The 27,627-nt window shown below is 34.0% G+C and overlaps 1 protein-coding gene across 7 annotated transcripts in view; it reads right to left on the bottom strand.

Moving 5' to 3' along the window:
* The window catches only part of HELQ (helicase, POLQ like), a 48,528-nt gene that overhangs the window by 9,946 nt on the left and 10,955 nt on the right, over positions 1-27,627 (bottom strand). For 2 of the 7 annotated variants that reach the window (XM_028506852.2, XM_036027110.1), the window contains 11 exons: positions 24,300-24,397; positions 23,081-23,179; positions 21,659-21,804; positions 17,063-17,302; positions 13,035-13,176; positions 12,154-12,258; positions 9,851-10,109; positions 7,755-7,912; positions 6,761-6,859; positions 3,676-3,849; positions 1,297-1,410 (listed from right to left, as the gene is read on the bottom strand). In XM_028506852.2, the coding sequence (XP_028362653.1) occupies positions 1,297-1,410; positions 3,676-3,849; positions 6,761-6,859; positions 7,755-7,912; positions 9,851-10,109; positions 12,154-12,258; positions 13,035-13,176; positions 17,063-17,302; positions 21,659-21,804; positions 23,081-23,179; positions 24,300-24,397 (1,634 nt within the window). Of the gene's footprint in view, positions 1-1,296; positions 1,411-3,675; positions 3,850-6,760; positions 6,860-7,754; positions 7,913-9,850; positions 10,110-12,153; positions 12,259-13,034; positions 13,177-17,062; positions 17,303-21,658; positions 21,805-23,080; positions 23,180-24,286; positions 24,398-25,387; positions 25,415-27,627 lie in introns of those variants that run through there. The other 5 variants (XM_036027113.1, XM_036027120.1, XM_036027119.1 and 2 more) reach the window with 5 other exon arrangements.

The raw sequence follows: 27,627 nt of genomic DNA, 5'->3' as shown, positions 1-27,627 counted from the left end.
AATGGAACTGCCTTTTGACCCAGCAATTGCACTGCTGGGATTATACCCTAATAGCTCTGAAACACCAATCCAAAAGAATCTACGCACTCCAATGTTCACAGCAGCACAATTTATAATAGCCAAGTGCTGGAAGCAACTTACGTAAGTGCCCATCAGTAAATGAGTGAATCAAAAACCTAGAGTACATTTACACAATGGAATTCTATGAAGCAGAAAGAAAGAAGGAGCTCCTACCCTTTGGGACAGCATGGAACTGGAGAGCATTATGCTAAGTGAAATAAGCCAGGCGGTGAGGGACAAATACCATATGATTTTACCTTTAACTGGAACAGGATCAACAAAAGCAAAAAGCAAGCAAAATATAACCAGAAACATTGAAATTAAGCACAATCTAACAATAGCTAAAGGGGAGGGGGTAGGAGACAGTGAGGAGAAGGGTTTTCAGGAAGCACTATAAAGGACACATAGATAAAATGAAGGGGGAGGAGGGAAACAGGGGAGTAAGGTGGGTTTGGCTGGGGTCGGGTGGGAGTGGTGAGAAGAAAATGCAGACAACTGTAACTGAACAACAATAAAGTCATTAAAAATTTTTTCTAAAAAAAAAAGATGTATTTGAGTGGTTCCAATATGATTGAAAGATAGCCTCTGCACAGCTTACATCAACTGATGTGTGTTGCAATCAGCAATGAGAAATCTATTATGGCACTTAGGCTAGGGGCATTATTTCAGATCCCAGTGAAAATGTTCTAGTCTAATATCCTTAAAATGTTCTTACTATCTACTCAGGGGACTATAGGCATGTGGTGTGGTGGTGGTGGTGTGTGTGTGTGGGTGTGTGTGTATGTGTGTGTTCCCAAGCAGAAGGGCTTCTCTAATTCAAGAAATGAGTAACAGAGAATAAATTTAAATTAAGGGCTGGTCAAAAGAGAAAGCTGAAAAACCAGCTGAGAATTCGTTCTTCTAAGCCTCTTACAAAATGTAAGTTAGCCTTGTTACCACCTAATACCGGTACCTTAAACAAGCACAAAGTCTAAACAACAGAAGGTAATTCTTTACTGAAGTGGAGGAAGGAAGAGATGTTAAGGATGAGTGGAGCACACATATACTGAGGGAGCATGACCTTTCCCTACTGTTATTTGTTTTCACATTTGTGCTTCCAGATTAACAGGGATTTCTAGGAGGCCATGGTGGCAAATGATTGAAAAAAAAGAAGATTGCCATAAGGCTGTTGTTGTCAGTTACCCTGTGATAAAACTTCACGTTAGTTGAAAACATCTCAACTGGAAAACTACTGACCTCTAAAACTCCAGTCACTTCCATGAGCGGGACTAGTTCTGCCCTTACACAGTAAGTCAACTTCTTGGTAAGTTCTACCAGAAGGGCTCTATAAACCCAAAACTCCTCAAGTTCCTGCAGAACGCAAAGAAATATACAGAATTTAAGTCTGGCAAGTTATTTCAAAGTTTAGTTTGCATGGTAGGGGGCTCAGAGAGGATGTTCCCTTATGTAACTTTTAGAACTTGGGTTAAGCCAGAGGTAAACAATAATTCCAAATAAAATTATTATTAGGACACATGGCAGGGACTATGATGAATATGATAAAGTGGCTTTGGGATAAGTAAAAAATTGAAATATAAGTCAGTAGAAGAGTTCTATTCATTTTTATTAAAATACCAGCAAGTGGATGCATAGTTTTTCTTTCCCAAATGACTGAAAACAATTCTTACTTCTGGGAATTCATCCTGAAGAGAACATATTAAATATAGAAGGATTCCAATGCAAGATGATGCTCAGTGTAAAAATACTTAATACAATAAAAATATTGGAAGCCATGAGTCAATAATTATTGAAGCTGGATGGGTAAATGAGTATTTATTATATTATTTGTCTTTAGCTTATTTTTTAAGTCACTTTTTAAGCTTTCAGTATTATTGTTAGAGTATGTGATGCTTGGAACAGAACTGGTTAGCCATTTTGTGACTACTAAGAAAGGAGCCAATGCACTAAAGATGGGAGAGTGAAACAAAGAAAAGGTAACCTTGCATAAAACTATGAATCGATCACCCCTGGAACTGCCTTAGTTCTTGCTTTCCTGTTACCTAAGATCACCTTTTTTCCTATTGTTTAATTTTTGATGGGGTTTTTTCAGTTACTTGTAGTTAAAAGCATTTTAATTAATATAATTGGTGTCCTAGTTTTTACAACTCACATAACTATTTAAGAGAAAAAACCCTTTAGAATATTGAAAACACATTCATGAGTATGTAAGTTGTCAGGCAAATTTTTCTAGGATCAACCATCCAATAATAGTAGTTGCTTTTTCAAGTTCAACATATTCTTTTAGATGGACAATTCTACAAAGCTGAAGTCCTTATAGTCCTAATTAAAACAAAGGGATAGAATATTAGGGAAAGCATCTTTAAATATAAAGAACAACATAGAAAATTTAAAATATATTTTAAAGACTTAAAGGCTAGCTTCTTGTTAGTCATAGCTAGCATGGGATTAGGGAATGTAAGCTAATGTTAAAAACAGCATCTGTAGAAGATATTTAGAAAGATAAATTTGCTAAAATAAGTATCATCCAATGCAAAATTAAGTATTTTGGATTATTTACTCATTAGTATTTATAATGGAGTTAATTGCCATATACATACACAGAATATGGAGATTTAAGATAGGGAAAATGAAGCAGATTTTAAGTTTAAAAATATGAGTCATGGGGGAAAAGTTTTTTTAAAAAATCAAGTATAAAAACAAATGTGAAAAAGATATTATGCTATCCAATAATAAGAAACTTAAATACAGCAAAATTGGCTTATATTATAAATTTGTCAAAAAGTTATCTGAGTAGAAAAGTCTGGTAAGCTTTCTTGTGTTATTTAAGGAATTCTGAAAGCTTCTTTTAGTAAAGTCTGAAACAAATCCATCCCAAATGCATATGGCTAAAACAAAGTTTTCTCCTTTGAGTTACTTTATAAAATGAACATTTGTTGTAGAAACCTAAGGTAGCTGCCTGACTCTGGAAGCAAAAATGATAAGTTACTGAGGCAATTGAAAAACACAGAACTAAGTGAATAACAGTAGCTGTTGGATATTCATAACATACTAATCAAACATTCACATGGGTATCTCTCATGAGAAGAACATTTACAAAGAATGTACATCAGTGGAGAAATGTCATTTTAATAGTTGATTCCAAATACTTGAAACTATTAGTGGTGGTTTTGAGTATAGGGATAACTAGGTGTTTTTTACTTATTCATTACATACTTTAGTTGATTTTGTCATTTTTGTATCTTTACCTTAGTATGTATATAGTATTTTTATAAATGGATAAAACCAAAAATATATTTTATTTATTTATTTCCAGAGAGGGAAGGGAGGTAGAAAGAGAGAGAGAGAGACATCAATGTGCGGCTGTTGGGGGTCATGGCCTGCAACCCAGGCATGTACCCTGACTGGGAATCGAACCTGTGACACTTTGGTTCGCAGCCCGCGCTCAATCCACTGAACTATGCCAGCCAGGGCTAAAAATATATTTTAAATAAATCCTGAGTGCTTTGTAATAACAGAATAAGTCAACAATGAGAAAATACTAACTGGTTTATGAATTTAATAACAGTTAAAATAAGAAGATGCACAGAGCATCTATCATCTATTTAATGGAATTACCTCACAGAAATGTAACACACAAGATGAGAAGGTGGCAGCTGCAGTGAGGAGGCTTTGTATATATCCTCGAGGCATATTAAATTTTTCAGACACACTCCAAATATTGGTTTCTTTGAGCAAGGTATAAAGAACAAAAGACAGGTATAGTCTGTTCACAATATCCTTGTCCACCTTCTAGAAAGACACAATCAAATAAACTTATGTAGTGAACCTGCTAAAAATGTACATTATATTCAAATTGGACAAAAAGTAAACAAAATTGTGTTAAGGAGAGCAAGGAAAGAATGATTCAGTAGAAATAAAACTAAGTTCTAACACATGTACCTTAGATTAATTAACATCAATTATCATTTTTCCAAGTATAAGAAAACATGTCAAATTGTTTTCAATTTAAATTAAACTTCTTCCTATAGGGAGTGGAGTAGGATGAATTGTGTCTTACTAAAAAAAGATGGTGTAAATCTTTTTTTAGTAGGGGTCCTAACCCTGGTAACCGTGAATGTGGCCTTATTTGGGAATGGGATCTTGGCAGATGTGATTAGTTAAGGATCTTGAGTGGAACTCATCCTAGATTTACAGTGGGCCCTTTAGGGCTATTTATTTAATACAAAGTATTAGAAAAATTGTCCTTATAAGAAGAGGGGACACAGAGTGACATAGACAAGAAGGCAATGTGAAGATGGAGGCAGACATGGGAGGTATGCATCTACAAGCCAAGGAAAACCAAGGGTTGCCAGCAACCACTGAAAGCCAGGACACAGGCAAGATGGTTTCTTTCTTAGAGCCTCTGGAAGGATCCAACCCCACCAGCATTAGTTTGTACACTTCTGGTCTCCTGAACTGTGACAGAATAAATTTCTGTTGTTTTAAGACATCCAGTTTGTACTAATTTATGACAGCAGCCCTAGGAAGGAATATAGAAGAAAAGGAGTTGGGGAGACTTTTACATTTCCTGTGGTATTTATAGGTTATATATACATGTGTGAATGTGTTTATAAATTAGACAAATGCATTTATTTAGATAAATATGTTAATAAGCCTGTCTATATTGTAAACTAAGAGTAAATATTAGATTCTATGATTTCCACATAGTCATGATAAGTAATTAATGTTTCCAAAGTTAAAACACTGAAAGAAAAAAATGCTATCTGTAGTTGACAATTTCTATTATGTGTACTTGCTTTTGCCTGTGGCATCTAGTAACTATTTTTTATGTAAAGTATTTCATAGTTAATATTAATCTAACTTAGAAACTAAGTAAACTCATGCTTCAAATCAGAGGGCAGGGGAAAAGGGTGAATTTGAAAAAGTAGGTATAAAATCTACAATTACATCTTCTACTATATTAATAGAATGTTTGAAATGAGAACTTAGACTGACATATTGAAGAATATGCAAATTAAGATTCTGCATGTTGATACTGAATCAACCACTTATTAAAAAACATTAAGCTAAAAAACATGATAGTTCAACAAAAAGTAGAAAAAGATTGCTTTTTAATTTCCCAATTGTAGTGTACCTGTTATTAACCATAACGAGTCATTGTAGATTTTGCTCAAAAAGCATTTTCTAAGTCAAGAAAAATGATAAAAAATTATATTACAAGGCAAGATAAAATGCTTTATGCCAGTTTCAAGATCTTTTACAAGAAATGTTTAAAGAAAAGAGGGTGTGGGTGTCCTCTTTAATGTGGAAAAATCAATTTAGATTTTAGGTAAATATCATGTGCTCTAGAATTACAAATAAGGTATTTTCAAACATTAAACTAGTAATTAATACATTTGTAATTAAGAAAAATTCATGCCCATACTATTTTAAATATATAATTATCAATTGAATAAACATTTCTTGACTATATTTTATAAAATATAACAAAAATAAATTCTGATGCAAGTTTTAAAAGATGTATTATTTTAATAGAATTTTGTAAATGTTTACTATTTGGCAGTAAGTTTCATATTAACATGATTTTTAAAATATGGTTTTGTGTTTATTTTATATTATAGACTTAGTTATAAAAAGTTTAACAAATATTTTTATTCAACATTTTGAGAGTCTAAACAATATAGCCATTTCTAAGGTAAAAGACTCAGTCTAAATATTGTGACATGAACACTGAAGTACTATATATTTATAATATGTATTTATAATTTTATGATACAGCAATACATGGGACAGTTGCACCATTCAATTCAAATGAAAGTAAACACCATCTTCCATTTTTCAAAATGAAATCAGTAATATTTATGTAAATTGAAAAGATGTAGGGGGAAATAATAGGAAGATAACTAGGTTTCAGTGAAGACTAGAGTATCAAAGAAAAGTGAAAAAATGTATATATTATGAAGTAAAAAATGATATTAACTTAAGGAATTTGAAAGCATGTTAGCCAAATAATTATTTCCACTTCTCTTGTTGTATGCATTAGATGCTTGCTTCATGCTTGTTGACTGAACTTTAAAACCCCAAAGTATAAAATATCAAGCAAAAGAGTATTAGTTTATCTGCTTCAACCTTCCCAAATGTTTTATATAGGTCAAATACTAGATTGGAAGTTCTTTGAGGACAACCAACACCACCAACAATAAAAACCCCAAACCTGTCCTATCTTAGAATCTCTGACATCAAGTAAAATGCCTAATAAAAAGTTTCTAGAAAATAAAATTTTCCCCCTTGAACTGAATTTATTTCAGGATTATTTAATATCATGAAAACATTTTATAAATATTATTTGTAATTTTTATACTGTGTAGTAAGTAGGCCAGGAAAAAACATATTGATAAGGTTTACATTTCCCTATGATAAAAGCCTTACACGTACATGACAGAATATTTCAGAATACAAAGATATAAAAAAAAGCCATCACACTGCCCAGAAATAGTTTTTTAAAAATGTCTAAATTTCTGGTCCTCAGATGTTCTAAATAGTAAAATAGGAATTATATTAATAATATAATAGTAAAATAGGAATTTAAAGAAAAAAATGTGAAACAGATACATCAAGTCGAGAAAAGAAATAATACTATAACCTTAATTTTGTTAAATCAACTTAAGTTATTTAGGAAGAAAAAAAAAGACTATGGTACCTTCTTGATAGCTTGACCTGATGCCTTCTTCCCAATATAGTTTTCAGAGACTCCAATAAGAGTAGCCACATTTTGTTCTGCTGGACTGAGTTGGTTAAACTACATGGAAAAAGAGCAATTACACAGAAAAATCAAATTATAAGTTTAAAAAATACCATTTGAACCAAATCCAGTATTTCCTATATCACATGTTCATATTTTTAAAGATAAAAATAAAGCAATTTTTTTACAAATAGGGTAAACTTAAAAATATTATTAAAATATAACATACTTTAGTAGAATTACTTCAAGTCACAGTCACAAGTCCTTTGTAATATTGGAAGACATTGGTGGGGGAAGAGGGAAAGCTTTTGAAAGTAACTGCATCATATAATTACAGGAATAATTTTAAAACATGACATTAAAAATAAAGCTAGTTTCTTGCAAATAAAGGCTGCATACTACTTCTGCCTAATATGTGTTCACGTATCTATTTACAGTAAAATCATAATAGGCTGTACTCTACTACTTGCTTTTGTAATAAATAGGACCAGTTCTATCTTGTGATAAAACTGACATTCTGTCTCAGTTACTAATATTACTAGGTTTGGTATATTATCATTCTTGGCTCTGACAGAGCTTTCATGTAATTAAACTCTCAATCAACAGAGATGGCCTTCGTGGTTTTCTTTAGATTACAGACATTATAAAATGCAGTGGTCAACAAACCAGAATGGTAACTATCTTTAGTAACTGGAAGCAGGAATGATCCTGTTTTCTTTTCTGTACCTTTATTTATTTATTTTTGATAATGACATGTTTATATTTAACAGAAAAGTAATATTTAAGTTGAACAAACCAAAAATGCTATTGCCATATTACTATTTTAAAAACTGAAAGAACTAAAGACCTAATTTCAAATATATTTTAATAGAAAAGTGAATAATCACTTGACAAAAGTCATTTCATCATTAATAGACTAAGTAACCTGTACTGAAGAGCCTCATATGCTCACCTGTCTGAAATATATCATCCAATCAGGGTCACACTGAGAAGCCATATCATAGGGAGTGGTTAGGTAAACTAGATGAAGAAGGCTTTCAAGTACAAGGCCTTCAAGACCTTTCTTCAAATCTCTGTATAAAATGTCACAATAAGCCAAATCTATAGTTCCTAAAAGATATAAGTATTAGACAAGGTAGATAGTAAACCAAGGCAGGGAGTGGGAGGGAGACATACCTCACTTATTAATTTAGCAGTCCTGAGTCTGGTCAGGTGAGATTGCCAGGTGTTCCAAACATCACAAGAAAAACTATGGTAGTGTAGGAGCAAGGGAGTCCTTGAAATTCTCTATGTACCTTTTCCACTAGCTGGGAAAGAAAGTCTTTGGAACCATGTATTAATACCAAGGTCTGGAAGGGTAGGAGAAAAGGGAACCTAGAAGTTGTTTACAATCATAAAAATCCTAAACCCCAACCGTTGGGGCTCTCAGACTAGCTGGGTGCCCACTTGCAGCTTTGTGCTTAAGTGTATTTCATAAGTAAACTTGCCATCTTATTTCCACTATATGTGTTGCCTCTTGCTTGAATTCTTCTCTTGAGAGCAAGGCAAGAATTGAGGAGTGGGGGAGTCCCCCAACGTGGGTCTCCCCAGTAACACAGTATTTTATCTTTCATAATTACCAAAGGGGAAAAGAGGTGACTTTTAAAGAAAGTCTTGTTTAGAAGTTATCTAAATATAGTAAACAGTATTCAAAATCTCTTATTATGTAATTTAGCACAGCTATTTTGGAGGTCATTTTGATAGAATACATCAACATATACTAAGTACATACATTCTGATCCAATTACTGTACTCTATTTTTGGCAATTTAACCTAGAGAAACATTTCCACATAAACCCAAAATATATAATAGAGATGGTCATGCAAACTTGTTTATCATTTTAAAAACTCACAAACAGTGCATCATCAACAGGGGAATGGTTAAACAAATTACAGCCTCCATACTATGGACAACTATAGCAAAAGAAAATGAGGTAGATTTAAAGACATTAACATGCTAAGGTGTTCACGATACTTTATAAGTAAGAAAAGCAAGCTGCTAAAACATACACTACAATTTGATTAAAAATAAACTATGTGTTTATATACACACAAAAATATTTGCAAGGATGTGTGTGTGTGTGTGTGTGTGTGTGTAATCTCTAATTGTTAACTGTGGTAGCTACTGAGTGGAAATATGGGACAGAAGTATGGGATTTTCCTTTACATAATTCTGAGTACTAAGGATTTTTTAAATAACAGACATGTGGTATTTTTCATTAAGTAAATTATGAAGTTGTCATTAAGAAGAAACTATTTGCTATCACGCAACAATCTCTAAGATAATATATTAAACAAAAAAACAATAATATATATTGTTTCAGAATAATATAAATGACTGTTTATTTAAAAACAGAGCTTTAAAAAAATCTTATACCTGTATATATCTATGAATTAGGTTTTAAAATGAAGTATACAGAATCCACCTGAAAAGACATACACCAAATTGTTATTCTTGGTAGGATATTAAGACTTGTGTGATCCCTGGGGAAGGAGAGTGTGAACAAGGGATGAACATCTTTTTCTGTATATACTTCTGCAGTGTTCTTAAAAAAAAAAAGATTGTGTTTATTTTTTAGACAGAGGGGAAGGAAGGGAAAGAGAGAGGAGAAGGGAGGGAGACAGAGAGGGAGAGAAACAATGATCGGCTGCCTCTCTCATGCTCCTGACCAGGGACCTGGCCCACAACCCAGGCACTGTGCCCTGACCAGGAGTGGAACTGATGACCTTCCAGTTTGCAGGCTGGCACTCAGTCCACTGAGCCACACCAGCCAGGGCTACTTCTGCAGTATTCGAAATTACTTGTAATTAAAAACATTTTTAACTTTTTAAAGTTGAAGTAGTGTAACAGTTTGTAAGATTAATATTATTAATATGAAGTTACAAATCCAATTTAAAGTTCAGAATAATTTAACTTCTATTTTTTCCAATGAATTTCCTTAGACTTTGGTAAACTAAGGTTTTCTAAAATTTTATTTGAGGTAAAATAAAATTTAGGTAAACTATTACCTTTAAAAGAAGCTTGTCCCAACTTTGTAATATGAAAACTAAACTGGAACCATTCTTCAGACTTATAAATAGCATCTTTTTGTGTAAGTCCTTTTTCTGTAAAAATGGTGTTTTTTTGTAGGAGTCCTTTTTCTGTCAGGTATCTAAGTGATTCAACAGTTATTTCCCAGAGACTTTTTTCTTTCAACAAAAACTTTTGCTGGACACCAAAAAATGTACCACTCATAAAGTGATATATGTCACCAAGATTTGTTGCAATCTGAAACAATATAGGGCATCATTGAAGTATTTTCCTTAATTTAAGACATCATTTTGATTGTACATTAATTCAGATAATTCATTTCCATACCTCAAAGATATTTAAATTAAAAAATTAGTCAAAAATCTACATAGTTGCACATAAAAGGTAATTTTATAATAACATGTAAAATTAACAAGAAAAACATTTTAAAGGAGAAAACAGTTATCATATTTATATTTTTATGAAAACATCACACATTTTTCATGTAAAAATTCCTTATATTTTTGAATAATTTTTCACAGTATCTCCAAAGCTGTGCTCTTTACTCCTCAACCAGTTATCACTAATTCCATCACTGCCTCCTTCAAAAACCCTCCTTTCACGCCTTTCCAAACTGTGAAAGCACTCTAAAAACTATGTTTAACAAAGAAATAAAGAAACACATGGAAAACACACGTGAAAGTCTCCACTGAAACAGGTTCAGACAATACTTTCTCTGATATATTACCTAAACTTAAGTAGCAGTTTTCTACCTATTTTTGGACTCATTTCTATCTCCTTTTCCTGCCCTTTCACTCTCTCCTCTTGTTACTCACCATTTAAACTTTTTAATGGCAACCATCAGTAATAATACTTAACTCTCCATATGGTAGTTAGATGTAGAGTTAACAATGAATTAGAATAATTTTATATTAAGCAATTTCAATGAAATCAGCATGCTATGCTAAAATATAGCCAATCAATAGCCATACTTCTCTCTCATAATTCTGATAATATTTCAACTGGAAAACTTAAGTAGTCATTTTTTAATTAAACCAATATAAGGTATAATAAAAATATTATGAAGCACAGACATTTCTTATGGCTTCTCCTTTTAATAAAAATTATTCTTAATATACTATTCAATTAGGCTAAAATTATACTTCTAAGATATTCAAGAGCTAATACTCAGTTTATAGATTATCAATGGACTTGGTTAATTACAGTTAACACTCGGGGTTAAAGAAAAATGCTTACTTGCTCCTTCCAGCTACCATCATGTTTACTTTCTACTCCTCTCTGAGAAACTTTTAGACATAGTGATTTAAACCTACTGGGTTAGCCTCTGCCTCTGGCCTCCACAGCTTCTTAAAGCTGGATTCTCCACTGTTGCCCCAACCTACAAGTTCACACATGCCCAACTCCAAAGTCAACCCATTAATTAATTCAAGAGTGCCACCCACATGCACCACACTGAGATTGATGATAAATGAAATAAATCTGGACCCTGGGCTTACATTACAGGGCTTCACAGGGCTTACATTACAGTGGAGTACAGTCTATGGTTCTATAAAATATACAATAGGCTAAGTAGATCAGAGGCACAGGGAGGCTTCCCTGAGGAAGCAATGGTTAAATAAATATCTGAAGGTGGGTGGGAGTTAAGTAGACAAAGCTATGGGTGAAGGTAGACAGCATGAAAGGTTAAGAGCACTGGTTTTGTATTTAGACAGAGCTAATTCAAACTTTGGCTTTGTCACTTTGTGGCAGAGTGACACTGGGCATAAAGTTAAAATTTACTTTGCTTAGGAATAATCCTAAAAAAGATGTTTAACTCAAGAGTAAGCCTTAAAAAGAAAGCTAATGTCTAATATTAGGAAAAGAGTATTTTCCTGTCAGGCCTTTTTAAATTTTTTTTTAAGTTTTCTGCTGCTAAAGGCTATACTTATCTTAGAGATGTTTAAAATACCCTAGAATGGTCACAGGACTATAGATGAAACTTACTCTTAACAAGGACAGAGACACCTCAGGACCCATGTCTTTACAGCAACTGTGTATCCACAGTATCCACCAAAGTCTCTTACTTGTAATGGATGCCCAATTATGATTTGTTGATTTCTCATATTTTTTACAACTTAAAGATTAAAAATGCACATATAAATTCAGAATCAGATTTATCATGTCACAGACTGTTCCACATCAGATTAAAGTCAGTATTTTTTCATACATTACAATTTTCATAACTATTTAAGCTCTACTATCTAAGATAACAGCAATAAGATTTTAAAATATTAAAAAATACCTTCAAACCAATCAATGAGAGAAACAAAGTTTGGATTCCCTTGGTGAATTCTTGAACAAGATGGCTGTAACAATTTTCCAGTGGTCTGCTTATTAACTCCAATACCTACAAAATTAAAACAGTATTATGTTTTGTTATTATAAAAAATAAATGGTATTTTGTATAAAATTTTATATTTTGTGTATATCTTGTGGAGGCAGGGGAACACAAAAAACACAAATACCAAAAAAGGAATTTAGCAGCTGTGCTCATGAAAATAGAAGATAAATAGAAAAATACTTTTCATTATTTATCTGAAATATAAAAATATTCAAATTACTCTTTCTAATTATTTTTTAAGGTTTATTTTATTCTCATTTGAGAGGGGAGGGACAGAGAAAGAGAGAAACATTGCAGGAGGCAATCATGGACCCGGCCAGGGATTGAACCTGCAACCTAGGTATGTGCCCCAACCAGGAATTGAACTGGTGACCTTTTAGTTATGGGATGACACTCCAACCAACTGAGCCACACCAGCTAGCACTCTAATTCTTAATCATAGAAAAGGAAACATTATTTTTAAAAATATGTAAAATTAATTATTTAAAAACATTTAATTTATTTAATTTTAGAGAGGGAAGGGAGGGAGGAACAGAGGAAGGGAAACATCAATGTGTGGTTTCCTCTCACACACCCCCTACAGAGGACCTGGCCCACAACCCAGGTATGTGCCCTGATTGGAAATCAAACCAGTGACCCTTTGGTTCTCAGGCTGGCACTCAATCCACTAAGCCACAATAGTCAAGGCAATATTAAAAATAATTTTTAAAAGAGAATCCCCTAAAAGATCTGGGCCACAGGCCAAAAAAGACAAAACAACACACCAACAAACAGATCATTACCTGTTGTTTATCTTTTTCTTGCAATATAAGGATACTCTCCCCAACAGAATCTATTCCAGCACGGCCAGCTCTGCCAATCATCTGTTTATACTGATTTCTCTTTAAAAATTCTTTAGCAACATAGGGGGCTCTCAAAATAACTCTATGGAATAGATAAAATTAATTAAAAGTGAGTCTTCATCTATAGCAATAGCACCTATTTTTAAGCTCCTAACTTCATTATATCTATGTGATATTAAATTTTAATATCTATGTGATATTAAATTTAATGGCATATTAACTTAAAATAGATAACTATATTTACCAAAAATCTACGATGTCATAGAAGTTCTTTATCTACATTATCTGTAATTCTTACAACTCTTTGTAATAATATTCTATTTTGTTTTTTTTAAGTGGCTAATTGGCTTATCTCAACTCACAAAATTAGTAGTTACCAGAAACATGATTTGAACTTAAGTTAGTCTCACTGTAAAGCTTATGACCAATCCAGTAGAGCAATAATCTTTAAAGATTTATTTTATACTCCATAAATGAAAACTCTCACCATGTGCCACCGACATATGCATATTTATTTATGAATTTATATTACTGTTAACTATATAAAATTATAGATTTCAACTGTTTTTGAGCTACAAACAGGGTGATTTCATCCTGTTCATGTATATAGAAGGAGTCTGTAATCAGCTTTCCTGTTCAAAGGCGAGAGAAAAATATATTTACCTGTACTAATCAACCAACTCCTTTATTTATAAACCTCAGTGGACAACAAAGATTACCAAACATTTGAAGTAAACTAATGATAAAACAAAAAAACCTCATTAGAATATAAAGATCAGATGTATGACAGAAGCAGACAATATAGGAAATAGAAAAGAAAAATTCTAATAAACATCCACAGAAAATCCTAGAGGGTATTATATTCCAATTTTTTTTTAATTTAAAAAGAGCAATAAAAAAAGATAGTTCTTGGAAGTTAAGAAAAATTTTAAATTCATTTTAAAAATTCAATAGAAGAACTGAATAATGGAATGAATATAGCTAATAGGATGCAGTTAAAAACTAATTTTGTTATACATGAGGTCTGCCTGGAAAAAGTCCAATGATCGATAACATAATAATGGTTTACAACACTGATGTAACCTGGCAGCCAAGGAGAGTGGACTGGAATGCACACATGTGAACAATGACTACTTCACTGTACTAGTCAGTGGGGGTGGTACAAACCGTTGAGTGATCATATGTACTGTGTGGCAGTCGCATTCAAAATGACTGAGTGAGTAGAGCAATAAATCTGCATCAACTTTTGTGTAAAGCTTTAACATTCCTTTGTGGAAACTATCAGATGATTCAGAAGGCTGAGTTATGGGCAAATGGTGACACGACAACACGCTGGCTCATGCATCATGTCTCATGCAGAGGTTTTTGGTGAGACATCCAATCACCCAGGTGACTCAGCCCTCCTACAGCCCAGATTTGGTGCCCTGCAACTTGTGGCTTTTCCCCAAACTAAAATCACCTTTGAAAGGGAAGAGATTTACCCTGACTGGTGTGGCTTAGTGGATTGAGTGCTGGCCTGCAAACCAAAGGGTCATTGGTTTGATTCCCAGTCAGGGCACATGACTGGTTTGCAGGCCAGGTCGCCAGTGTGGGGGCATGCAAGAGGCAACCACACATTGATGTTTCTCTGCTTCTCTTCCTTCTTCTCTGTAAAAATAAATAAGTAAAATCTAAAAAAAAAGAAGAAAGAAAGGGAAGAAATATCAGATCATCAATGAGATTCAGGAAAAAATGATGGAGCAACTGATGGTGATTGGGAGAACTGGGTTGAGGTTCCAAAGTGCCTACTTTGAACGGGACTGAGGTGTCATTGCCCTATGTACAATGTTTATTTGATCTTGTATCTTCTTCAGTAAATGCCTCTATTTTTCATAGTAAGTGGCTTGATACTTTCTGGACAGGCCTCATAGAAGGTAAAGTTAAAGAAATTACATTGCTCAAATGGATTGGAAAATGAGATGAAAAGAGATTGAAAGCTCAATCTACAAAGTTCCAACCCTGACAAAATGCAGTTACAAAAGCAGAGACCAGAAACAATGAAAGGAAACATGTTAAAATAACCAAAAAATTACTATTAGTTGATGAAAGGCATAAAACTTGGAATTGAAAGCAAACACCCAAGTGCTAAGCTCTATAAATGAAAAGTAGCTAAAAGAGGACAGCTGGGATTATAGATTTAGTTTCCTGGGTTCAAACATTGGCTTTGAAACCTGTTTTTGTTGGGCATGAAGTTGTGCAAATTATTTAATTGTTTAGCACCTTAGTTTTCCCTTCTATAAACTGTAGCTAATATTATAAAATATGACCTTCCTCACAGAGTTGTCATGAGGATCAATTAAGTCAATATATTTAAAGCTATTATGACATAGGAGAGGGAGTGTAAGAGCTGCAATTACTATTATACAGTATGATGAAATTTTAAAGTTAAAGAGAAAAGTCTAAAAGCTTCTGGAAAGGGAAAGACAGCAAACCCACACAAAAACAAAAATGAACAATGCTGGCTCTGAAAGACTAGAAACAATATATCAAAATCTCCATGGAAAAAATATGGAACCTAAAATTCTAGCAAGGTGTTAAAGTATGAGGCTAAAATAAAGACATCTTCAGCTATGCAAAGGCTTAGCACTTAAGCAAAGACGTCAGTTATTCTGTGGTACAGCACTTAAACAATAATTACTCAAGGAAGCAAAGAAAAAATGAATCACAGAAGGAAGATGTGGGATACAAGAGGAGAATGATAATCAAAAAGAAGCAAACAAACAAATAAGTATAATATATAGGTAGGTTTAAACAGTTACTGATTACAAAATGAAATAAAATAAAAAATCTGAAATTAAAATTTTAGTTAATTGCAACATACATGCATGAGGCAGAGTATTGTAAGAGGATATACAAATGGTAAGACACATGTTCAAGAAAGGATATAATTATTAATTCTATAATGACAGAAAAACAAGTTTGATTACAACTGTTAAAATTTTAACAGTTGGAATAACATAAGTAGGATATATAACTTCCTTTGTTTTTCAAAAACTAAATTAGTAACAGCTTGAAAATAAAAGAATGGAAAAGGATCTCCTTGGCAAAAAATATATATTTCTAGTATTTAGAGTAAAATCACTAACTTAGAAAACCAAGGATCTATTATATTGATAGAAGGTACAATTCAGCAGTAACATATTTGGAGTAAACCTTTTTATACCTAAATAATTTTAAAATACAAAGCAAAGACTTTCAGAAATGCAAAAAAAAGAAATAGGCAATTCCATAATTAAAGTGGGAGACTAACACACTTCTATGAAATTTACAGATTAAAGAATTACAAATAGTAAAAAAATAGAGGAACTGACAATATGATTAATAACTGTGATCTCACTGAGATATAGAAAACTGCACATCCAACAGAAAATACATATTTTTCAACACTCATGAATGATTTATAAAAATTGACCATTTATTTTAACAAATGTCACAAATTTTAAAGTCACAAATTACAAAGAACAGAAATCAAATATGTAGGACACAGCTTTGGTAATAACTGAAAAGGTAATCTAGGATCTACTCTAAAAAAATACTAGATTTGAAAGTCTTTATGGATGAATTCTCTAAGATTTCAAGGAAATCTCTATTGGAAATAAACTCTTTCAGATGATAAAAATGGTGGAAAGCTTTCCAACTGTTTCTACTGAAGCAGGATAATAAACCTTGACATCAAAACCAGATAGGGAGAGCACAAAAGAAAGAAGGAATTTTAATAGCAGGAAAGCTACTGATATCATAATACCAGGAAACCTACCAATACTATCTTTCATTAATATATTAAAGAAAATAAACCAAATGTTCAACTCAGCAAAAACTGGAAAAAAAAATTCTCACCCACTACCACAAAAGAATAAAACAACAACAAAACCCCTGGCAGATAGGAACTGAAAAGTTTTGAGCCTGGACAACAGCTACTTTTATCTCACCTTCGAGCTGGTAGGTTAACACCTGCTGCTAGGGTGGATGTGCAGGTTAAAAGACAGAGAACTCCGGTGGAATAGGCCTCTTCCAAGAGCTTCCTTTCATCACTCGTTAAACCACTATGGTGATAAGCAACTCCTAATGGGATAGTGCACTTTAAAACAGGGCACAGGTTGCCATTGCTGATATTCTTCAAGTTCTTAATCATCTCTTGTTTTTCTTTTTCCCTGTGTTTCAGATATTCCCTAGGAAAAAAGATCTGTTAAAAAATATGAACACTGATCTTACAATGACAGAGTGCCTATAATTTTAATTTTAGTAGGTTCATGTAAATACTCTTTTTAAAAAAGATTAATTTTATTCATATAAGTATATAAAATGTTCTTAGAATTTTGATTCTGATTTCACTGGTAGGCAGTCTCTATCAACCGCTTTTTTGGTAGATAATAGAGTGCTGTGAAAATTTGATTAAAGCTAAAGGAAAAAAAGAACTCATATAAACACAACACTTTGCATTTCATTACAGGGTTCATGGACTTTCTGAAGTTCATTCCTGTACTTCCTATGAATCCATGGATACCAGGTTTATACCACTGTTCCAGATGTTATGATTATTTTTCTCACTAGATCATATACCTTTATTGAAGATGATTTATTTTGTTTTAATCATAAATTTTCTTAAGATGGAAATACATTATTAAATCATTAGTAGTATATGTAAAATACTGACTGTCTGGACATGAGTGTTTTAGAAAACTCAGTAATATCCTACAATGTGTGAATCTAGAAACACCTGTTACTTTAAATTCAATTAAGAAAAGAGAGAAAGTAGACTTTGTAGAACTAACAACTAACTGACTGTAAAGCACCAACTTCTAAATACCAGAAGCAAACACATATCATCCAAGATATAAATATAATACACATAGCCCTGTTGTTTTAGTCTTCTTTATGGAAGGAATAGAGCTCTGGCTGGTGTTCACTGAGGAATGCCAGTAATTTCAAAAGTTGAGAAATGGGAGGCAAAGAGACAAAAGAAGAACAATAAAGAATTGGGAAGAAAGTGGTCAAGAATCTTAGAATTGGGAGGAATAGCTCATTAGGGGAGAGCAAGAATTGGGAGGAACAGCTTATTAGGGGAGAAAAGACTTTCTGTTGCTATTTTCTAGCCAGTGTACAAGGTCCTGAAAGGGATGTATAGAATGAATGCTTCTCAGGGAATTAGTGTTATAAGTAGTGAAAATATGGATAATCCATGTATAATTTTCCCAATCAGAGAAGGGATTGTCCTAACTGAGCAGGTTAGGTATGGTTGTATCAAGAATGGTTGTGGGAGAAACTGAGATCTGAGCTGGGTCTTGAAGAACAGGTATTAGAAAGGTGGCAATGAAGGGTCAGTAAAGTGCATTCTTGGCAGAGGGTAAAACATGATCTAAGGCTTGAAAATGGGAAGTTGGAGGCATAAACAAAGAAGAGAAGTAGCTCAGTTTGGATGAATTGCAGGGTGAATGAAGAGTAGAAGAAATAGGATGGAAAAGTAAGTTGAGTCAGATCTTGGTCTGAATTCTAAACTAAGAAGCACTGAAGAATCATTTTTAGGGAGATTTTGTTTTAAGGAAAGTAATATTACCAGAGCTGTGGAAGTTGTCAGAAAATAGTGTTTAAAAGACATTCTTTAGATTTCGGTTATATGTGAAATCTAAAAAACAAAATAAATGAACAAGCAGACCAGAAACAAAGAACATTTTGATGGTTGCCAGATGGGAGGGGAGTCTGTGTGAAAGAGGTAAAGGGATTAAGAAGTACAAATTGGTAAGTACAAAATAGTAATGGGGATGTGAAGTATAGCATAAGGAATATAGTCAATAATATTGTAATAACTATATACAGTGTCTTATGGGCACTAGTTTTACTGAAATGATCACTTCACAAGTTATATAAATGTCTAATCACTGGGCTGTACATCCGAAACTAGTATAATATTGTATATCAATGGTAATTGAAAAATAAAAAAAAATAAAAATAAGGCTTTTTAAAAAAGGGTATTATTTATTTTTAGAGAGAGGGGAAGGGAAGGAGGAAGAGAGGGAGAGAAACACTGATGTGAGAGAGAAACATCAATCCATTGCCTCTCTTAATTAAATGCCTGACCAGGATGGAACCCAGAACTCAGGCATGTGCCCTGACTGGGAATCAAACGAGTGACCTCTTATTTTGGAGGACGAAGCCCAACCAACTGAACCACACTGACCAGGACAAGACATTCTTGACTAAAAATCAAAGGGAATAACAGCTACAAAAAAGTTAATATTCCTAGAGACTGAGACAGTCACTGGGAATAACCTGCTTCAGTCTTTGCAGTCAAATAGATAAACAGCCATGTTCTACTGCCAGGATGGGAAAGGGGTTTACTGTACCTGCTTCCCACAAAATTTATGATAAGGAGACAAATAATTAAGATACACACAGGAGTTTCAAGAAGTCATGTTTTAAAGCCAGTAATGAGATGAGAATCCATTTAGATTTCATTTCGTCTACATCTAAACTACAGAATAATATAAAAAAGTATTCTTTCAATATGATGACATTTTAGTCAACAGCCACCAAAAAGGGGCTAAACTATACTCAAAGCACTCAGCTTACAAAAGCAGCAAATAATATAAAAAATATAGCATAGAGGAAATTTTCCTTTGGAAGGAAAGTGTTTACTCCTATAAGAAAGTATCAAGTATCCTTTACAATTCATTAACTAAAGATTCTGGAGAGGTAAATTTTTACATGATTCAATATTAAATATAAACATTTAATACCCAAATAAACTGTTATCATCAAAAGGCAAAATAACTCAAAGGTATAACATACAAACTTCATGTCTTCCAGTTAATTGTTAGTCTTTATATTTCTATGTTACTTAGCAAGTACTATATACTAACTTAAATTATTCTAAGAAAATGAGCAATTTACTGAGATTGAGCAAACTGCCTCATGATAATTTAATTTCCTCAGGCTTTTATAATCAACATCATCATTGTAAAGGCACATGATCAGTTACAAAATGAGAAACTTTTTTTTGTGCTATTCAATAAATTTAACTTGATTTTAGCGCAATCCATGAGAGTAGGATTGGGAGAGGAGGTAGAGGATGACTAGATTAGAATCCAGAGTAAAGGTCTATGAATAGTGATATAGTAATGGCTAAGGGGCCAAAAGTCATCTGAAAAAATGCTAAAATCATGCACGGGAGAAATAGGTGCAAAAAACTGAACCATTCATATTTAACATCACATTATATACATAGAATCTTGAAACACAAATCAGAAAGAATATATGCACCCCTATGTTCTTAGCAGCATTATTTATAATATCCAATGTCTAGAAACAGCCCAAGTGCCCATCAGTAGATGAGTGAATAAAAAAGATGTAGTACATTTACACAATAAAATGCTATGTGGCTATATAAAAAAAAGAACTCTTACCCTTTGTGACAGCATGGATTGACCTGGAGAATATTATGCAAAGTGAAATAAACAAGTCGGAGTGAAACAAATACCACATGATCTCACTTGTATGTGAAATGTAATGAACAAAATAAACTGGCAAACAAAATAAAAACAGAGGCATGGATACATGGAGCAGACTGATAGATCTCAGAGGGGAGGAGGTGGAAGGGAGTAAAGAGATTAGTCAAAGAACACATATGCATAACCCATGGACACACAGACAACAATGTGAATGATGGTAGGGGGGAGGGGTGGCGCTGGGTGGAGGGGAGTAAAGTGGAGGAAATGGGGGCCATCTGTAATAGTGTCAACAATAATAAATAAATAAATAAAAATAAAATCACCCTATATTTATCTCTGAGTATAACAAAGCTGATATTAAAATACCATAAAATTACAAACTATGCTCTGGCTGGTGTGGTTCAGAGGACTGTGTGCTGGCCTATGAACCAAAAGGTCACTAGTATGATTCCCAGTCAGGGCACACCCTTGGGTTGCAGGCTGGGTCCCTAGCAGGGGGCATGTGAGAGGCAACCAATTGATGTGTCTCTCGTACATGGATGTTTCTTTTATTTTTTCTCTCTCCCTTCCCCCCTCTCTAAGAAAAACTAAACAAAATATTTTTAAAAGAAAGAGAAAATTAAGCTGAAGATATGATTTATCCCCATAGTGATTTCAGTGATTAGTCCTTTGATCATCTAAGCCAGTGGCTGACCTTGGCTGTAAGTTGTACTTGCTTAGGGATCTTCACAGAATGATGCCTGGGTCCCATACTCAAGAGATTCTGATTTGTCTAGGATGCAACTTGGGTATTTTTAAAAGCCCCTGATTCACAGTGCAGCCAAGGTTGAGAATCATTGATCTAATCCACTATACTTGTATTAGCATTCATTTACATGTAGTCTTAGAATTTTTCTCTATTTCACATGTGAATTTCACAGCTAAACTTTCTTCAAGGTCAAGGCCTTTTGAATCTAGTACAACAATTTAACATAATGTTCTGTAAGAAGTAATTAGTACTTGTTCAATAAACAGAATATGGGGCATGTAAATTATGACAAATATAAAACAGAACAGAATATTTTTTAAAAATTAACATACTTGCTTAAAAATTTGCATATCATTTCTGCTACGTTTTCACAGTTCTTCTTAGTGGGACAAAAAACTAAGCAGGAATAATTGGGAATAACTTCTGTCACCAACGCTACCAAGTGATCAGGATCCATCTTCTTCAGAGCATCAGAATACTGCATAACAAGATGTAGCAACAAGGTTAGCAACCATAAAAGCCTGTTGTTTTACCAGTATACTCTGAAAGGTAAGTAAATCATCCATAAATTTGAATTTTTGATATAGTAAATCTGATCATTTAAAAGAAAAAATGAAATCTATATTACACGCCAAAATGTTAAGGCTCACTTTTCTCTTAGGTTATTAGGATTTTGTTAGGTATATTTAGTTTTTAATTAAAGAAGTGAAAATAGTAATACTATTAATAACTCCACTACATACCTATCTTCATCAAAGCAGTACAAAAAACTAATACAAGAAACACAGATTGATCCTAATAATAGTTAAAGGACTACATAAAAAGATACACCTTTAATAATTAGTACTAGTTTTAAAAAACATAGATTCAATCATACTACAGGACATTTTCAGAAATAAAAATATATTTATAAAGCAGACATAAGAAACTCAAAGAACATGAAAAATAGTTATTTAAAATCTCACTTCCTTTGACTTTCTAAAACTAATTATGATTAGAATTCGTACAATTCTAAAACTGTCGTAAAACCCCTTTCTCCCCTTATTAATATCATATGTCATAGAACATTAACACAGTAGATATTAACACTTTCATACATCAATATCTGAATTAAATAGCCCATAAATGTTTCTTTTCTCTTATACATAAATGAATGAACATTTAAGGGAGGGGTTTCCAAATTTTCTTGGTTTATGGAGCTCCAAGGCCAAAAGAATTATCTTATAGTTCTATTAATTGGAGAGTTAGGTCTAAACAACTTAGTAAGTATATATTTCCTTGTAACTTAGCAGCTGTCTGCATAAACAATATACATCAGCTGAATGAAAAATATGTTTATATTATTCTTAAATAACCACAACAGCCCGCTAATGGGATGCGTACACAATTGCACACTGCAATCTTTGTAACCTTGAAACTACATTAAATGTAGCTACCCTCATTTCCGGTCCCATATTGATTTTCACATGGTTTTTGCTTATAGTAACTGCAAAAAAATTCAAAATTCCCAAAACAAAATCCCAACTTCACTAAGATATGATATGATAGAAAGGAGTGTAGTGTGCTCTGATGTTGAAAAAGAAAGTAACTACCTTGGACCGGTAGTTTGTATGTTGCCCAACAGATTTCAAGCATCAGAGGTTTCTCTCAAAAATCTAAAATATTCCATGGTACCCATGTAAATCTTCTGTGGTACCCCAGGGGACTTGGGCACAATGTCTGGGAACCTAGAGTTCAAGGGTTATTAATATTACCTTATAATTAAGGAGACGTGAAAATGTCATGCCAGCCTCAGCTTTACTGTCAACCTTATATATTGTATCATTTATTTTCAGATATTCTTTTAATTCAACCTTGAATTAAAGGGACATTTGCAATTAATAACACAACAAATTCCTATTTCCAGAGTTACAAATTTCATAAAATGTGTCATAAAAAAAGTATACCTATAGAAAAATTCTAGCTTTTCTAAGGTATATAAAAGATGCTTTAACTTAAAAGTATTTTCTTTACCATTTCTTCTTTTTTTAGTTTCATTTTCCCCTTAAATAAAAATAGGGATCAGTATCTTAAAAATATCTTTTTAAATTGAAGAGCTACATATCTAAACAGAAACCACACATTTTCTTTTTCACAATAAGTACAAAAGAGTTAAATGTTCATACCCTTTATCTTTTATTGGGTTATTCATGTTATTCCTCAAGATCTAAAACTTTCTGTTTTATTAGTCATCAGTTTTCATTCCACCTGTCACCATATTATTTTTAAATATTTATAGACAAAAAAGTTTATAAATATGGCTCATTGCATTTTCAAAAGAATAGCATCTAATTAGACAATCAGGGTCATAAAATACCCTTAAATTTTCACATGTGACTCAAGTGTAAAAACATCAACTTTCAAATTAAAATTTGGTGGTTCCTAAAAATCATTTTCTAAAAACCCATTCCGAGACACAGCATGCACATTAGTGCTACAGATGTTTGTTTATTTTTTTCAAGCTTTTTGGGAATACTATCATTAGGGAGTTTAAATTTAAATATATATGAAGTCTAAACTTATTTTAAAAGCATTATAACTCCCAAGGATAAATATTTTAAGGTAACTTTTTTAATATGCTAATAATTCAAAACATAAATCACCAAATTTTAACTGAATGAAAACTTTTACCGGAGAATAAGAAGTGGACAAATAGAATGGGCCTGAAATTTCATTTGACAAATAATTCATTTATTGACTAATTAGGCCAGCCACTGTTCCAACTGCTGCACTTACAGTTGTGACCCAAGCCAAGAGCCCTGGCCCCACAGAGTTTACATTCTCTATAAATTCTTACTAAGATATAGCCATAGTGAATGAAATTATGGCCCTTCATTATTCTATAGAATATTTTAATATGGTACATTTGCTACTTTTGTTTCTAAGTAAGATGATACATAGCAAATCAACACAGTGCAAACCTCAGGTACATACTGGTCTGAACTGACTGGTGTAATATTCTGCTTGAAGGAATTCTTGCAGGTCTTCAACATTGTTCAATGTTGCACTCATACCAATAATTTGAGTTGTTTCTAAAAAAACCCAAAGTATTTAAAAAATTTGTTATTTAGTATATTATAATAGTAATTTTAGCAACCTTTCTGTGTTGTAAATTTTTGCTGAGTGATTTGGAAAAGGGGAGGAGGGAGGTAAGAAAACTACAAATATGTTAGCAGAGTATTAATATGGCAATTAAAAAATAAAACTTTTCTCATTTCCTAAAAGTTACTATCAAGAATTTTATAAAATATCAAGCTTGGCAAGAAGTATGGTCTTTATTAAGACTTCTAAACAGGCCCTGGCTGGCATAGCTCAGTGAATTGAGCGTGGGCTGTGAAACAGGCATCTCAGGTTCAATTCCCAGTCAGGGCACATGCATGGGTTGCAGGCCATGGCCCCGAGCAACCACACATTGATGTTTCTCTCTCTCTCTCTTTCTCCCTCCCTTCCCTCTCTGAAAATAAATAAATAAAATCTTAAAAAAGACTTCTAAACAACAATAAAGAGTATAAATATGCTGGACCATCGTTATGAAGAGTTATGACAGGTTCCACAGTTTCGGCTATACATATATGCAGATGTGAAGGGTAGGTCGCAGGGCTCAATGTGTCCCAAACTCTTGCCACATAGAAAGTCCTTTTGTGACCCTACTATCAGGTTAACTTTTCTTTATTTTAAAATAAAGGTGGAGTGAAATTCATGAAGCTACATGACTTACTTCCTGGGCATTATAAAATTGCCACTTTCCCTAGACCAGTTATTGAATAAAAAAAACACAGGAGTCTTCTTAACAAATGCTTCTTCATTGCTGCTGTGTTTTGCCTTGAATTTTATCATGAAACATATTATTTGAAAGAAAAATATGTGTTGTCCTTTCCTATACCATAAGGATAGACTATGAAACTGAAGTGGTGAGCATGCTGCCAAATCAAGAAAGGCTATGCTGCCCTGGCCAGGTTGCTTAGTTAGTTGGAGTGTCATCCCATATACCAAAGGGTTCGATTTCCAGTCAGAGCACATACCTAGGTTGCAGGTTTAGTCCCCAGTAGAGGTGTGTAGGGGAGGTAACCAATTGATGTTTCTTTCTCACATTGACGTTTCTCACTATCTTTCTCTCTCCCTCCTTTCTAAAAACAAAACAAAACAAAACAAAACAAAAAAACCCAAAAAACATATCCTCAGGTGAGGATAAAAAAGAGAAAGAAAGGAAGACTATGCCAAGAAACTTGGGATTTATGCAGAAACAAAGGGAAGCTATGATAGACTGTAAATGGTAAAATAGACTAATGGGTAAAAAAGCCTAAGATGAATCCTTGGTAACACCAATGTACATAATGAACATGCTTAGAATGATGTGCCACAAAGGAAAGCAAGAAAGAAAACAAAAGAGATTAATTTCATTTAAACATCTATTAAGTGTAAGTTAAGGCACTAGTGATAGAAAGACAAATACATATCAACAGCAAACACGTGCATTATGCACAGGTACTATGCTAGATGATTTACAAAGATTAACTCATGCCATTTTTACAGCAGTTCTGTGAGAAGATTCTATTACTAGCACCCATTTTTGAAGCATAAGGAAACAGAGGCATGGTTACTATGACTTGCCCAAGGTCACATATATAGTTAAAAGTTGGCCAGAATTTGATACTCCTGGTCAAGATGGCAGCATAGGTAAACACAGCTCGCTTCCTTGCACAACCACATCAAAATTACAACTAAACTACAGAACAACCATCACTGAGAACCATTAGAAATCAACCTGAATAGAAGTCTGACAACTACGGGATTAAATAAACCACATCCATCCAGATTGGTAGGAGGCATGGAGACATGAACAGGCTGGTCCCACACGTGCCCAACAGGCATGTGTGGTGGATAAAAATCTGCAAGGCATATCTGGGGAGCAAGGAGTCCCAGCTCCATACCAAGCCCCCATGCCCAGGGTTCTAGTAAAAGGAGGTAAGTCCCCACAACTTCTGGCTGCAAAACCCAACAGGGATTGAGTCAGTGGAAGAAGCTGTGGAGTCCCAAGAAGTTCCTCTTAAAGAACACACACATAGACTTACCCAGACTCACTCCCCCTGAGTTCTAGTGCCAGGGTAGCAGCTTGAAAGGCACCATTGGCATACAAGGAGGGACTGAAGTGTCTGGCATCAAGGCAAGAACTGGTGGACAGCTTTCTCACAGACAGAAAGGCAGAGAGGTCATTGTTCCTTTTCTGAACCCTCCCCCAGAGCCACAGAGATGGAAGGCAGGTGCCATATCTGAGACTCTATCAACCTGGCTAACAGTGTTTGCCCCATGCCAGAGATCCCCTGAGAGTCCATACTTAGGGGCCTACCCAAGCTGTTAACAGTGATTTTTCTATGTGAATGGCTGGTCTTGGCTCATGCTTCACAACATCCTAAATCCTCTCAAACAAGCAACAGCTATTTTCAGTGACCCTCTGGCCCCCATACCTCTTGCTAAGTGGCTCTAGGCCTCCTACTACCAGCAGCCAGCGTAGATTCACAGCTTGGCTTTGCCTAGGAATCTCTAAGCCCAGCACAAGTAGCAGCCATCTCAGCTTGCTTTATAGGTCAGTAGGGCAGCCCCAGGCAGAACACAGACGGGGCTGATCTTGGCTTCTACCACCTAGGAAACTCCAGAGCCTGCACACCCAGTAGACAGCTGCGTACCACCAACCTGCCCTTGCACAGCTGATTCTCCATGGAGGGTGGAGGTTGGTGGTCAGTGGTCACAGTTGGCCCTTGCAGCTGACTGGCATGGGTAAATCCCTCTTATTGACCTGCCAACAGCAATCCAGGCTCAATGACAACAGGAAGGTGTACTCAGCCCACAAAAATGGCACATCTCGAGTATTCGGCTTGGGGGAATGGGGAGGCTGTAGTGCTGGACCCTACAGGACACTTACTACATAAGGGAACATTACCAAGACAGGAGTCATAGCAGCTCTACTTAATACAAAGAAACAAACACAAGAGGCTGCTAAAATGAAGAGACAAAGAAATATGGACCAAATGGAAAAAAAAAAAGATAAAAGCTCCAGGTAAAGAGCTAAAGAAAATGGTGATAAGCAATCTATCACATACAGAGTTCAAAACACTGGTTATAAGGATGCTCAAGGAACTTAGTGAGGACCTCAATGGCATAAAAAGATCCAGCCAGAAATGAAGGATACACTGATTGAAATAAAGAACAATTTACAGGGAAACAACAGTACAGTGGATGAAGCCAAGAATCAAATCAATGATTT

The sequence above is a fragment of the Phyllostomus discolor genome, chromosome 1 (genome assembly GCF_004126475.2).
Source record: "Phyllostomus discolor isolate MPI-MPIP mPhyDis1 chromosome 1, mPhyDis1.pri.v3, whole genome shotgun sequence".
NCBI classification, from domain to species: Eukaryota; Metazoa; Chordata; class Mammalia; order Chiroptera; family Phyllostomidae; genus Phyllostomus; species Phyllostomus discolor.
The sequence above is the reverse complement of the archived record's forward strand: the minus strand, read 5'-3'. Positions and strand labels throughout refer to the sequence as shown.